We start from the raw sequence: 15090 nt of genomic DNA on the forward strand, positions 1-15090 counted from the left end.
ACAGGGACAAGGAAGAGGCGGGTCTCCCGACATCGATCAGAGTGGGCATGGCCACCCTTTCTAAACCCAGAGAAAACACAGGAAGAACTTTGTGTTAAAGATGTTGAGTATGTATATTTATTTAAAAAAATAGTAAAATTCTTAAAAACAAAAAACAAATGCAAGCTCTTATATAGATCAGTAATGTTATGAAGTAAACTTTATGTTAGCTGCCGTTCAAATGTAAGTTAGAAATGTTAATATTTATTTGACACGGGACAGATGATGGCGACAGACACAGCTCTGTTATTATTCTGCTGTTGTCCTTGGGGCTGGCACAATATCAAATTTTTCACAAGATCTATACCAGTCTATATCTAGGCATTTGATTTTCAAATATCCTGATTATAGTTAATATGTGATTATCATGATACCCTCTAAATGACATCAGTTCACACACTATACAGATAACACAACTATCTCAGCTATCTGGAACTTACATTCCTTCACCAACATTTGTTTCAGTATAATAAGCTACATGCCATTTAGATGATCTCTAAAAACACAATAAAAATGCAAAAACTTTTATTATTATAACCACATTATTATTAATTTCAGTTTAGTTTTTCATTAGATAATGCATTTCTTTTTTAACAGTAGAAATATCTGATGTAACAATTCACTTTTAAAAGCAAGGTTATAGTGCACAGTTCTGATATATGAAACATAATTTTGCATAACTATGAAAATAAAAGAAAATACTTTTAACGTTGCTGAAAAACGTGAAGTGGATAAAGAATTATGTGATGTTACATTTTCCTGAGAACTGACTGACTGTGATGACTCCTCCATGTGCTACATGCTATGTTGTCCTGCTAGTTGAGCCTGCTGTCTGTTCTCAGTCCTCCTCCTGTTTCACTGGCATATATCCATCACCAGAGGGCTCCACCGACCTGCCTGTTGACATCAGAGCAAACCCCTGTGTCTTGTGACCTGGCTGGAGCTGCAAAGCTGGACTCAGTCGTGGCCCAGGCAAGTTCAGAGGCAGTTGTGGAAAAGAGAGCAGGGAGCATGGTAAAGCACTGGAAGGATGAGGTGGAAACAGGAAGCGTGTAGATTCAGTGGACTTATCAACATCCTCCATGCCCTCATCCTGACTCAGCTGCTCCTCTCCCCCACTGCTAACACCTGAATCCAAGCTGGGAAGCTCCGGGCTGTCAGCCTGCTGTTTCTCCACTCGCTCATAATCAGAACAAACCTGGATAGACTTGCCAAACACACCTCCGCTGCTTCCAAACAGCCTCTGAAAATCTGCCTTTTGTTCATTCCCTCCCTCCTTCTCTTCCTCACCCTCAGGTTCCTCATCATGGCTATCAGTCATATTGATGCTATCTGCCTCCATGCTCTCTTCACTGACCTCTGCACAACTGCACATGCCTGAATCTAGACTCTGGAGCCTAAATCGATCATTGTCGAGCCTCTCAGTTTTCTCGTAGTCTGAAATCACCTGCACTGGCTCACTGTTACTGCTGCCTTTGAGCAGCAACATTAACGTCTCCTTTTCTTTCTCTCTCGCTTCATCACTTTCCTGTTCTGCGCTTTTTCCTTCACCCCGAGTACCAACAGGACCATAAGGCGTGTCAACCGCACAGGGCTTCAGATTCCCAGCAGTGAGTGAGGAAATAGGAGGAGGGCTACAAAGCTCAGAGTAACTTGGGTTAGTGAAGCTGGAGCTGGTGGAGTCATAGCTGCCTTTGTTCAACACCATCTTCTCATCTGGCTTGTAGGCCACAGCAGCATCCACAGGTGAGATTAATTCTACAGTGATCATTTCCACTGATTTCAAGAAGGAGTGAAAGTATTCACTGGAGAACCCACTCTGGAGGAGAGAAAGTCACAGAACAAAAGAGATTAGAAAGATTTGAAATATACTAGATATTCAGTCTGCACTTTAATGGGATTAAATAGGAAAGCATCAGGTGTTTGGGGTGCTTCACTCAAACTTTAGTGAATTTGAGTTGTTTGGATCATAAAGGTCATAAGTCTGTGGCTGGATTAGTGAGTCACTTTGTCTGTCTGGTTCCACCTCCCACAGAGTTCACAGCTATCTGCAATGCTCTGTCTTCTTATGGTACATGTTGTGTCCGTCTGCTTTTTAACTTGCACTGAGCTTATTTTGTTTATTTGCTTTTAGACTCCTTAAACTCTCTGTAGCTCCCTGCTACTTTGCAGAGGTTTTTTTTTTAATGAATATGTTTAGACATGAAAATTAGACCCTGATGCAGTCCACCTCTGTGGTTATACAGTGAGCCTTGTTCCCAGCAGGCAACAGGTTAACAGAGAAAATACTGTGAGGTGACTGTTGTTGTTAAATGGTGCTGCATGAATAAAACTGTACTGAACGAAAATTAAATCATTGTATAATAGACTTCCCATGAACTTATCCAGCATTTTATTTTAACACTGTGATGAAGCACTCTACTCTTAACCCTACACTAAAGAAGAGTCACTATTGCACTTAAACTATTGGCTAAAACACAGCTTTGAATATATGATAATAATTTGATTTCCTGCAAACAAATTCACCACAGTATTTCATAAATGTTATGTTTACTGCCCTGAAGTACACTTACCTGGATTTCTCGCAGGAAGGATTTTCCTGGGTCTGGTATGGGTGGACCTTTGATTTTCTTTACTATGTAAACCCTAAAAAAATAAAAAATAAACCAGAGTTGTCAGAAAATAACTTAAGTAAATCAAAATAGAAGAAATTCTAATAATATTATTTGCCATAGAAACTTGTGTCTGTGCTCACGTACCGGGTGGTTTTGTGAGTGCTTAAGAGCAGGCCTGCCAGCAACACCACCACACCGACTATCGTTACAGGAACAACAAACGTATTACCTGAAAAATACGGGACAGATCAGGACACAGTGGCTCAGAAACATGAGAAAACTGGGTCATACAGCCAAGTCCATGAGACACAGACAAGTTTGCTTCAGCAGCCGATACAGTGAATTTAAATAGAAATCAAGATGTGAGTGTGATTTATTATTCAAGAGACTAAGGATGAATTTTGCATGAAGTGCATGGAATATAAAAATACAGACATTTTCAGTTATGCCCTTCATCTAATTATTATTACTAATCCTTGAGTGCAAATCTTTTGTATGTGACTGTCTGAAGTCAGAAACCTTCAAAATGCCATTTCTTCCCTTTACTGCAGCCTCCTTCAGTTGCTGTTTGCTTCTGGGTCTTTCTTCTGTCTGTCTTCACTAAGTGAAAGTACGCCATGTTGGGCTGGGGTCATGTGACCGATTTGTTTAGCTGCTGAGTTGTTGATGTGACAACCCTCTAAGTCAGCGGTTTCCAACCCCCGGGCCTCGGACCGGTACCGGTCCGTGAGTCGTTTGGTAGCGGGCTGCGAGAGTTGAGGCTCAGGTGTGAAATGTATAGTTTTCATGGTTTTTATCAGTTTTCAGCGTTATTTTGTTATCGTTTTTATCGTTAACTCAGTTTTCCTGGGTCTTTTCACTTGTGTTATGAATAAATCATCTTTTTTTTCGGTACTGGTACTAGTTTTATTTTGTTGCATTTATCCGCGACACCTTAAAGGCCGGTCCGTGAAAATATTGTCGGGCATAAACCAGTCCGTGGCGCAAAAAAGGTTGGAGACCGCTGCTCTAATTGTTGTAGGACCTCTATGATAAGTCTCTTTTGTTTTTTAGCCCATTCAAGGCCTTGCACTGGTTCCCCATATGGACTGCATATTTTATGTTCCCATGAAAAACTACCAAATGGAAACTAAACACTTTCTTCAACTCAAGGAAACAGTCCAGATGTGGACATTGATGCTTTTGAATCTGAGAATTAATGCAGTTGTAACTGGTTGATATTTTATTGGTAGTATGTGTTATTGTTGTCTGCCATTTTTCTTCTTCTTTGGTGGCTAACAAGTCTCACTCTGATTGTTGTAGACAGATCACTCTTACCTCATAACAACCGGCTACTATTTCTTTGTTTATGAAATATTTCACTTTTTCTGGTGACAAAGTCCTATTGACCTTGAATGGAGAGCCAGCCCTCTCTCTCACCTCTCCCTTGTATGTTGAAGGTTGCAAGTTAAATTACAGTGTAAACGTACACGACACACACAGTAAATGTGCTCACTATTATTGCTTTTTAATGACTATTGTGTGCTCAACGCAAACAGTCTGTTCCAGTTCATTTCTCCTTCCTCCCCACTCAAATCTGCCTTCACTATATAGAGCAGGGGTGGGCAACTACAGGCCTCGACTGCCGGTGTCCTGCAGGTTTTAGATATCACCCTGTGTCAACACACCTGAATCTAATAATTAGTTCATTCCCAGGCCTCTGGAGAAATTCAAGACATGTTGAGGAGGTAATTTAGCCATTTGAATCAGCTGTGTCTAAAACCTGCAGGACACCGGCACTTGATATAGAGAAACAAAAAGAGACACCGTCATCAGTCAATCGGCACCATCTGTGGCTCACCTGCATCCCAGTACTGCCCCCTGAGCTCACTGCACCACGTCTACCCTGCAGCTGAGCCAGGGACCAAACTCCTGCCACATACAGCATTGGACATTTTTCACAATGGCTTCTTCCCCTCTATGCTGTGTATTATACACCAACACACTTCAAACATTTTCCCATATACATAATTATTCCATACTGCAGTAATCATGCTCAGCATATGGTAAATGGCCTGCATTTGTATAGCGCTTTTCTAGTCCCTAAGGACCCCAAAGCGCTTCACACTACATTCAGTCATTCACACACTGGTGATGGCAGCTACATTGTAGCCACAGCTGCCCTGGGGCGCACTGACAGAGGCGAGGCTGCCGGACACAGGCGCCACCGGGCCCTCTGACCACCACCAGTAGGCAAACATGGGGTTAGTATCTTGCCCAAGGATATTTGGCATGCAGCCAGGATGCAGCCTGGGATCAAACCACCGACCTTCTGATTAGTGGCTGACCTGCTCTGACACCTGAGCTACAGCCACCCAGCATAAATGAATTGGAAAGATTTTGACATTGGTATGTTATGTTAAACAAAACATGTTGAGATAAATGTACCTGGTGGTGGTTTTATTTTCCCTACTGGTGACTCCCATGATGCAGTGGGGCTCCAGTCACTCCAGGCTCCCTCGCGGTGCCGAAAAATAGACCGCACACGAACTCGTGCCTCGTGCCTCTCGCCTTGTATCAGCAAATCTGGCTCCAGCTCTGCCTTGCACTCCTGCTCACACTGAATGCCAACTTTTTTGTGCACAGCAGGATCCTGACACACAGAAACCAGTGTGGGGTTGAGAACGAATCTTGTTTCACATGTGAACTTTCATGATCTCAACTTTATACTTAAACTTGTTCACATTGTGTCATAAAATCTAAACTTACACTCCATGACTAATCCTGCTTCTTCCACTGCAATTCACTTCTGTATAACCTGATTACATGTTTGTGGACTTGGGACAACCAGGAAACAGACGTGAAGTTGACTTTTGGCTCTGCAGGAGGATTCACCTTTACTGCAAGATCACACACACAGTTGTTTTAGGTCACCATGAATAGCTCGCACTGTAAATCACAAAGAGCCAGTATTTATACTGTAGATTACACTCACTGTGACAGGATGGCTTGAAGGAAGTGATTACACTCTTCATTTGGTTGCAGCTCAGATTAAGGGACAACTCATGGAAAAACTGAAACTGGAAAAAAAATGTTTGAAAAATATTTACTGTTAGAAAACATTGAGTGAGAACAATATAGAAGTCTTTTGTTTGGCAAACTTCAAATTTGATTTAAAGTAAAACAATTGGAGTCACAAATATCCAATCAGATAATAGACTTGGTAAAAACAAAGAGCAGCATAAAGAGAGAAGAGATGAAGCTTCTTTTAGACAGAGAATGACCTGAGTACATCAAGCAGAAGATCTAGTAAAAATAGTTAATGAGATTACTGGGTACATTTGAAAGGAGTGTTATACATTTTTTGAGCTTTCTTGCTGAGAATGACATTACTGATACTGCTCCATGTCTGTACAGAAGCCATAAAAACTTCACCTTAGTTTCAAATACACAACAGGGAAAAGTAAACCAACCTCTTAGCAGCTGCGCTTATAGTATGAATTTAAACATGCAAGCTGATTTCCCTCTCATCATATGCACAGGATTTTCAGAAAACATAATCTCTGACATTGACCGGATAAAAAAACTATTTGGAAGGAGTCAGTGACTGCCCCGAGGCTTTCCGTAGAATATTAGATCTCACTTCTAATTAAAATACAAACTGAGATATAGGATATATGATTTTATCTCGGGGGCTCAGAAATAATTTGATTTCTTTACACACTCACAGTGCTTTTCTTTTCAAAGATCAGGGAGCACTTCTTTAGCGCTGGTCTGGAGACGTCAACAGACTTTAGGTCACAGGAAGCGCTGTAAGAACTGAGAAGAGGAATATTAATTTGATTTTCCTGCAGATGGCGTTACTGATAACATCTATGATTTCTGTTATGTGAGTTTTATGTGTTGAGCTTTTCTCTTTGTGACTGAGGTCCTTACATGTAGCGAGATTTATAGTGAGCATGTATGGTGCATGCAGTGTCATCAGACACGTATCTGCTGTTCCACAAACATGTGATGTTTCTATTGTAGTCAGTGTAGCAAGTGAGATCTGTGAGAATTAAAACAGGAGAGATTAAATGAAAATGAGTAAATATGTCAAACAACAGATCTTAAAATCAGTTAAACATGAATAAAGAGGAATAAAGACTAACTCTCTGGAAGCCTGGGACACTCATCACTTGTGCAGAGCAGCAGCAGAGGCAGCAGAATAAACAGGGAAAGGCTTTTCTTATTTCTCTCCATTAAGTCGACAGTTTTCTTTCTTAGAGGCTGCTGGGATGGTGACTGTGACTGGAAGACTTGAAGGACTGTAGTTGCTTTAGGTATTGACTGACTGCCTTCTGATTCTTCTCATCCTGCAAAGGATGCAAATAAAATGTTACCATGTTAGCAACATGATTAGAGACGACACAGTTTTATTTCTCCAAACAGTCAGACATCAACCCACATAGAAGAAAAACAGCTGGCTACAGATAAACACAATATAAACAGAGGAAGGAACAACAGACACACAAGTGTTTCAGATCCTGCCTCAGTTTGTAAAACTAAAAGCAGTGATGATGTAATCCAGACTCCTACTGTGTATACTAAGGAGCACTTAAACTTACTGTGTTTTAATTTACTTTCATCCATTTTCTTCTACTTATCCGATCTAGCATCGCAGCGATGAAAGCTAGAGTCTATCTCAGCTGGCACGGGTCGAGGGGTAAGGTGCACCCTGGACAAGTCACTTTACTATATAATACAAAGTGCTGTTCAGCAACTGTTATTGTGGTTTGGAGACATCTACATAAAATGAAATTGAATTGAAATCATAATTTACATGAAGCGCTTCAAGAATTAATGTTTCCATTGCTGTTGCATTTGTGGTCTTTTCTTTCAGACATGCATCTCTACCACAGCCTCACAAACTGTTGGCTGCTCGGTTTGTGTTCACTTGGTTTGATCTGCTCCACCATGTCAAATCAAATAAAACTGATACATAAATAACAACAACCTGATCTCCTGGATGTTTTCTTACACAAAAGAAATTGGCACTGAATCTTAAACTGAACAACATTCAGTAAAACATTTTTAATATTGTAATTGTAATAATACATTTCTCTTATAAAAATAATAATAGCTGTACATTAAAGCACACACGCTGTCCATTAAAGGACTTCAGTCAGTGACACTTACCTGCTGGCTGAGCTGCAACTGATCTGCTTCCAACTGCTGACTTAATTTCACCTGATATCCTGTCAAAGAGCATCACATGAGGGTGTTACTTTGTTTACGTATCAAATGTAACCAACTAAACTGACAAGACAAAAAAAGTGTGAAAAGTCTTTTGATCACAACCCACAGAGCTCTTCTGACGAACATTTGAGCTTCTGAGTGTTTCACTTGAAGCCTTGTAACCCTTTAGTTTCATCGAATCTGATTCTTCAACTTATAAACGGTTGTATATAACAGTACCTGCAGTGCACCTGTCTGTATAACTCTGAGCTGATAACTTCAAGCATGCAGCATCAGGTGGAAACTGGCTGTTCTGGGTTGTTGCTTCATTTTTTGAATCTTCCTTGACTTTAGTACAGCCTGTCAGTTCCCCCACCCTGTTGTATTTTTGACCACACACACACACACACACACACACACACACACACACACACACACACACACACACACACACACACACACACACACACACACACACACACACTGCACTTCTTATTAGTAGTAGCTCCCTTTGCATGTGGACCACACTGACATTTAAACTGTGTGTTTGTGTGGATTTGTGCTTTTTGTGGTTTTGCAGCCAAGAGCAAGCTGCCCCACAAACACCCACATCCTCACCTAATGTCTTCACATTATGCATTAACTGACTTTAAGCATTTTATCTTTGCAAGAACACTTTTCAAACAAACGTTTCTTTTCATAGTGTTCAATACAAACATATTAAGTTTAAACAGCATGGTTTAGATTCTCATTCACATAATAAATATCACGTCACATTAGATACTCCAGCTCTGCTGGGGACTCAAAGGAATCTGTGCAGCTATCTGTCTCTGCTGGGGGGTCCGAGGGGCCCGTCCAGCCATCTGTCTCCGCTGGAAGGTCTTAGGGGTCAGGCGCGGCCTGTTGGTCCTGCTCGTTTTTGTCCACATCCAGCACGGCCTGCTCATCCAGGTCCACCACCACACCATTGCCGGCCACTTTCTAGGCCGTCAGTTAAGGGTCTTTGCCATGACGGACGGCCTCCAGACCTACTCAGTCACTGCTGACATCTTCCACGCGGCCAGCCCCGTGAACTGCACTGTTTTGGACCCCTGTACAGTCACCCTCCAGATGGCCCCCCTAAGCTGTTTTGTGAACTGTTTCCTGGGCTTCAGTGCCTTTGGACTTTTTGCTTTGAACTATTTTGTGAGCTCCGGTGTTTCTGGTGGCCTTTTTGTTTTGGATTTGGATTTCATTGGCCCAGCAGTGTCTTAGTAAGTCATGCTAATAGACCATTACTTTTATTTTAATGGATCTTTATGTTCTAACTCATTCTCTTCATTTTGAAAGAGGTGTGAAGCATATGTTCTCTTTATTTATGTTAAGTTTTCTGACTTTTGGACTTCCCCTTACTAAGAGGTGACACTCTCTTATTGCTTTCTTTTTGCCTCAGAAGCAAGAAAACCACAAATACACACTAAAAGCTCAAACCACATCCAAACCCTCTTCTCTTCAGAGAAATCAAAATTTTTTCCACTAATGCAAAAAAAAAAAAGTCATTCACTACCCAGAAAGTCTGTTTTCCTTCCTTCCTTTCTTATTCTGTTTTTTCTTTACATGAGTGGTTGAGGGGCATCTGGGGCCACAGCTTCAAACAGGTGGTAAAGGATCTATTATCAGCCATACTAGCATTCAATACAAAAACTAATTCTGGGATGCATTACAAAAATTACTGATAATATTACATAATAATCACTTTGAGTACTTGCCAGAAACTGCATTAGGTAGCTATTCACTGGAACTCTTCAAATGATGAAAGACGCTGATGCAAGTGAAGGAGGCCATCATTAAGATGTCAAAGCAAAATGAATCAATCAGAGAGAGATAGGAAAAGCTGAAAAGCAGGAGTACCCAAATCAAGTAGTAGATATATAAGTAGTTATAGTAGTAGTGGTCGATTCTTTAAAAAAAGAAAAAAGGAATGCAGAAAAACTAAACTAAAGTGCAACATTTAAAGAGGTACCACTGTCAAAGACATTCAATAGATGCCTTCATGAATGTAAATGCAGAGTTCATGTGGGTAGTCACCTTCCTTAACTCAAACGTTAGGGAAGGTGGTAGGGAAGCAGACTTAGCAGACATTTCAGGTTTCCAGAGGTGAGCAATTTATTTACAGTGAACCCCATCCTACATGAAACTTAACAAAACCTGTCATGTGTGACATCATCAGCACTTTAAAACGAGGAAATGCTAGGCGGGTCTTTCCCCAAACCTGACTTACATGAAGACTGAAACGAAAGAACAAAGTAAGTATGAACAAACAACTTAATCTGTAACATAATAAAATGTAAAGAAACATGTATCTGACTATTTGCCTTAATTTGCAGAATGCTTGATTTGCCGGCAACAGAATGCTTACACAAACAAACCCGGGATAGTTAGTGCAGCAATGTTACTTTGACAAATAGCAAATCATAGCAAATAAATACACAGACAGAATAATGTGCATAATGTGCAAAAAAAAGGTCAACACATCTGGGACAAATGGAGAGCATTACAACTGCTCATCCACTTTGTCACAGCTTACAACAAGATGCAAACAGCTGGTTACACTCAGGAATAAGAAGGCCAGATCAGAATTTGCCATAAAACAACAAATGCGGCCTTGACTTTGAGCACAGTTTGGATAAAGACCCATCAGGTCACCGCTGTGTTCAAGTTAGAGTAATTTCTGACCAGCACACAAGGTGAAGTAGCTCATTAAGATGAGAGAGAGAGGAGGACGGATGGAGGAGAGTTAGTGAATCAGTAAGTGCAGATGATTAGTACTACAGAAGGATAAAGCTGATGATCCATACCATGAAGTTATGGGAAAGCTTATCAGTGAGGAGCAGTGAGTCTCCTGCTGAAAAACAGCTCTACAGATGTCAGACAGAGGACTGCAAGTCAGTAGAAGCAAAACAGAATAAATGCATGTGAATGAGAGAGAGACATGTGCAAGGAGTGGAGATAGTGAAGGTGGATGAGACAACGTTAGTGAGGTTAGGCTGAGATGGTTTGCATACGTGCAGAGGAGGGATATTTGAGAGTGGATGTTGAAGATGGAGCTGCAAGGCAGAAAAACAAGAAGACAGGAAGAAAAGAGTCCTAACATCCAGACAGTCTGGGTGCTCGGGGCAGGGTGAAATGGAGGCCAATGATCTACTGTAATGATTTCTAAACCAAACAGCTGAAAGAAGGAGAAGACGACTCTAGGAGAAACCAAGATGGACTTGTACCAGAAGGATGACGAGACAAACGTATGCAGAAGGGAAGATACAGCTCATGAGGTCAGGGCCACTGTGAAGATGCCACTGCTGATAGATATAGCAAGGACAAATTCTGAAGTGTACAGGTTTATACTCTCAGCTCAGAATCAGCCAAATGCTGCAGAATTGGCTGGCCAGCACTTCATAATGCAAATAGATAATGGATGTAAAAGCATAACAACCCAAGAGTTTCTCAAATAAAGAAAGGATATTCTCCAAGGACTGCATACAGCATGCTTTTAAGTTACTGAAGATAAAACTGAAGACAAAGAGACCCACAAACAGTAAAGACCTAGCAGAGCATCTCAGTGGAGGACACACAGCATTGGGTGATGTATAGAAATGTCTTTAATATCAGATAATAAACAGATACAAAACTTTTGCTTTGAATTTTGAAATAAAGCTGAAAGTCTGCACTCCAAGCACAAATTGATTGTCTGATTTAAAATCCTCTATGGTGATGTGCAGAGGTGAAATTACAATCAATACTTTTAATAATAATTACTTATAATTCATTATTATCAGGTTGTCTTAACAACTTCCTAAAAAGCCTTCAGTGGATACAAAATCCTGCAACAGGAACACCAACAGTGAAGGAGAGAGCATATTTTTTCCACATTGCTTCTCTTCATTGCCTCCCTGTTAAATCTAGAATATAATTTAAAATTATTCTCCTCATGTATAAGGTCATTAAGAATCAAGCTCCAGCTTATCTTAAAGACCTCTGTTTCATCCCAATAGAGCACTTTGCTCTTAGACTGGCTCTCTATTAAACTAAAATGTAATAAAATAAAAATTAAATATCAGTAAGAACCTACCAGTCCGGGTGTGTTCAGCGTTCTGTCATTTCCATGTCGTAAGGTAATTCAGGCTTTACCATTGCCCTATGTAGCACATCTTTATGTCTATCATATCTAGTGTGACGTATGGAAGAGAGTTCAAAGAAAAGAACACAGAAGCAACACAATGTGGATGCTTTTACTGATGGTAGAAACTGGGTGTAGCAGGAATGAGGCATAATGCGACCATGATTCTGCATACTGGAACATTTTATTTTATTTCACTCGATGGCTACTGACACACTTACACGGCTGCTGCTCCCCAGCTGCCAGCCACACATATCCACAACAACAACGACATGACAGAACCCAGTTCAGTCTTTTAACCCGGCGAGGCATGATTGCAGATGCCCTGCGGGTGCTTTTGCCTACCCTACAGCCACGCTCCGCCACACTTGGCGAAATGATTGGTCACATATTTTGACATGTCATATTAGGAACTGTAAAACACCACAATAGCCACTATGAGTATGTAAGTTTTTCAATTCCCTTTGTACTCTTTATCAAGTTACTTAACATGCCAGCCACCAACGGCAGGTAGAACAGCACCTTGTAGACTTGTAAAAGTGAAACTCTTTATGTGTTAAAAATGTTTCACTACGACTGTGAAAGAAGTGAAGTGAAAGTAGTATGATTTCAAAACTAGCGCTTAAACACTTAAAACAGCCACATAAACCTTAATTTCATGTCTTTGTTTTTTCTTGACTTTTCAAACTTAAATAATAAGTTCTGTTTTATTAAGGCGATTTTTAAAGAGTCCGTGGGAAATATGTCTTCTTGCTGGGAGAACCTTGAGATCTCTTTCCTCATTCATTACTAATTTCTACTAAAAATTACTATTGGATTAGATACTTATTTGCAACCTGGCTGGCACATACGTTACTGTCAGTTGCTTAATTATTAGCAATTACCCAGTGGGCCACCAGGAAACTTTAGAGGGTTGCGTAAGGAAGTGCATCTGCAAACGTACACCTATCTGGAATAACCCTGACATATTACAAAACAATAATATGATTAATTTCCCAGAATGGAGTTGTAAAGGAATTAAATACTTAGAACATATATTAGAGGGAACAGAATTTATTCCATTTGACAGACTAGTTGAACAATATGGGATCAACAAGACAAGGTTTTTAGAATATCAACAAATTAAATCCATAGTAAAAAAGAAATTTAACCTCAGTCAAGTTGAATTACAAACACCACTAAGTGCGGCACATTTTCTTACTCTTAAATCCCCCAAATTATTATCTAAAATATACAGAACACTTTCTAAATTAGATGAATCAATATCCCTTCCTACTGCAAAGTGGGAAGCAGATTTATCAGTCAACCTAGACCAAAACTTCTGGTCTCAGATTTGCTTAAAAACTTTTAAATTAATTAAAAATCCCAGTCTGCAATTAATACAATACAAAATACTTCATAGAGTGCACTATACAGGTCATCGGATGTTCAAGATGGGCTTTACATCTTCCAACAACTGCTCACACTGTCAAGGCAATACACCAGACAATTACATCCACGCTCTTTGGTTCTGTCCACCAGTGCAAAAGTTTTGGCGCGAGATATGTGAAGACTTATCAAAATGTCTGAAATGTAACATTCCAACCTCCCCCTTAGTGTGTTTGTTGGGCAGCTTAGATAATGTCACTTCAGAAAAGAATATAGCCCATATGATCTTCACTGCCCTATGCATAGCCAAGAAAACAGTCCTCATGAACTGGAAAAATAAAAATAATCTTAATTCTAACCAATATAGAAATTATCCATTAGATTACATTAGTCTTGACACAGCCTCTGCCACCACATTAGATCAATTGCTCTGGGCCCCTTTTATCAGCTCCATCACCTAGTGGGGGTGGGGGGTCATAGTTTGGTCCCGCCTTCACTGTTGTGATTGGTGAGGGGGTAGGGACAGGCTTAGGGCGTCGGGGGGTTCCCCGGAGGCATCTTCCTTGGGGGGCTCAACCCGGGGTAGCGGTCACGTCCGGTTGAGGGCTCTGTTGGCTCTCAGGTGACTGTTTCCTCGCGGCTGCGTGCAGCGGGGCTAGGGGAGGGTCTGTGCTGACGGACGTGGGTTACTGACCTGGCAACCTGGCTGCCCCTGGGTGGGTCCGGGATGGGCGTGAGGTTCTGGGGGCGCTCCGTCTCTGGGCTGGGGCCCGGGCCGGGCCTCGGGGGCTCGGGTCCTGGTTGGTGTGTTGCCGGGGTTGTGGGCGGGTGGGTGCATGGGGGCCCGGCCCTGGAGCAGGGTGCCGCCGGTGCATCGAGCCGCCTGGGGGGCTCTTCAACTGGTGGGGGGGATGGTCACATCTTGCAGGAGCTTTCTTCTCTCAGGAACTCTCTGCAGGAGGGGGAGATACAGGAGAGGTGGAGGAAGATCTCAGCCTGGGCGTTTACCGTCTTATGTAGTCTGGAAGATGTGTGGTTGGTGGGGTGGGTGCAGTTTTCTCTGTGGTGGGGTTGGGTGGACTGTCCAGGGCTCTGTGGAGCCGGGGGGCGCTACTGCACTGGGCCCCGGTCTGATGGGCCTGGGCCCCCCTTCCCTGGCGGGTCGCGGAGGGTGGGAGTGCCTACTGGGGTCAGCGGGGGAGCTGGCCCCAGGGAGGGGTTACCTGCCCCTCCCTTCCTTCTCCAGCTGCCTCCCTCTTCCCGCTCCTCCACAACCACCCACACATGCAGGGCCTTGGAGTGGGGGTATGTCACCAGGGTGCAGAGGAGGCTACCCCCCCTCTGTCCCCTTCTGGCTGCCTCTGCCTCAATTTTATCCCACAACTTAGACATTCACATTATTCACACTCTCATTACACATACATATAGGATCTTGGGGGTGGGCACAATCACGGAGTCCAAATCACCATCAGGGTGTATACCTCACCCCTGACGTCGTTGCCCACCTCTCAATTTTAAATACACTTAGTCATTGAGGGTTAGCAGGAGGGACTATGCGCTTACCTGCTGCTCCTTGGCAGGTAGCTCCATGCCCTCCTGGGTTTTAATTGCACCTTAGAACACATATGCATCAACACTACAATGAGCGGGTGGAGGGAGGTTTGGAGTCTTCTCCCACCCCCATTCTCTGCGGCCTGCTGGAGCGGGAGGGCTAGTAGG

The 15090-nt window shown here is 42.1% G+C and overlaps 1 protein-coding gene and 2 long non-coding RNA genes across 3 annotated transcripts in view; 1 reads left to right on the forward strand and 2 right to left on the reverse strand.

Moving 5' to 3' along the window:
- Positions 1-127: 127 nt before the first annotated feature.
- The window catches only part of LOC101463632 (uncharacterized), a 56354-nt gene continuing 41391 nt past the window's right edge, over positions 128-15090 (reverse strand). Inside the window, exons 7-10 of the mRNA XM_076884643.1 lie at positions 5082-5286; positions 2799-2883; positions 2613-2685; positions 128-1858 (exon numbers count right to left, since the gene is read on the reverse strand). Coding sequence (XP_076740758.1) covers positions 878-1858; positions 2613-2685; positions 2799-2883; positions 5082-5286 — 1344 coding nt within the window. The 3' untranslated portion in view covers positions 128-877. The remainder of the gene's footprint in view (positions 1859-2612; positions 2686-2798; positions 2884-5081; positions 5287-15090) is intronic.
- Positions 1705-7624, forward strand: LOC143418913 (uncharacterized). The gene is made up of 3 exons (XR_013098863.1): positions 1705-1785; positions 7289-7338; positions 7516-7624. It is a non-coding gene; the product is annotated as an uncharacterized LOC143418913 (long non-coding RNA).
- Positions 6363-6969, reverse strand: LOC106676696 (uncharacterized). Its single transcript, XR_001342406.3, has 3 exons — positions 6785-6969; positions 6570-6681; positions 6363-6452 (listed from the first exon to the last, which is right to left on the reverse strand). It is a non-coding gene; the product is annotated as an uncharacterized LOC106676696 (long non-coding RNA).

The sequence above is a fragment of the Maylandia zebra genome, linkage group LG6, assembly GCF_041146795.1.
Source record: "Maylandia zebra isolate NMK-2024a linkage group LG6, Mzebra_GT3a, whole genome shotgun sequence".
NCBI classification, from domain to species: Eukaryota; Metazoa; Chordata; class Actinopteri; order Cichliformes; family Cichlidae; genus Maylandia; species Maylandia zebra.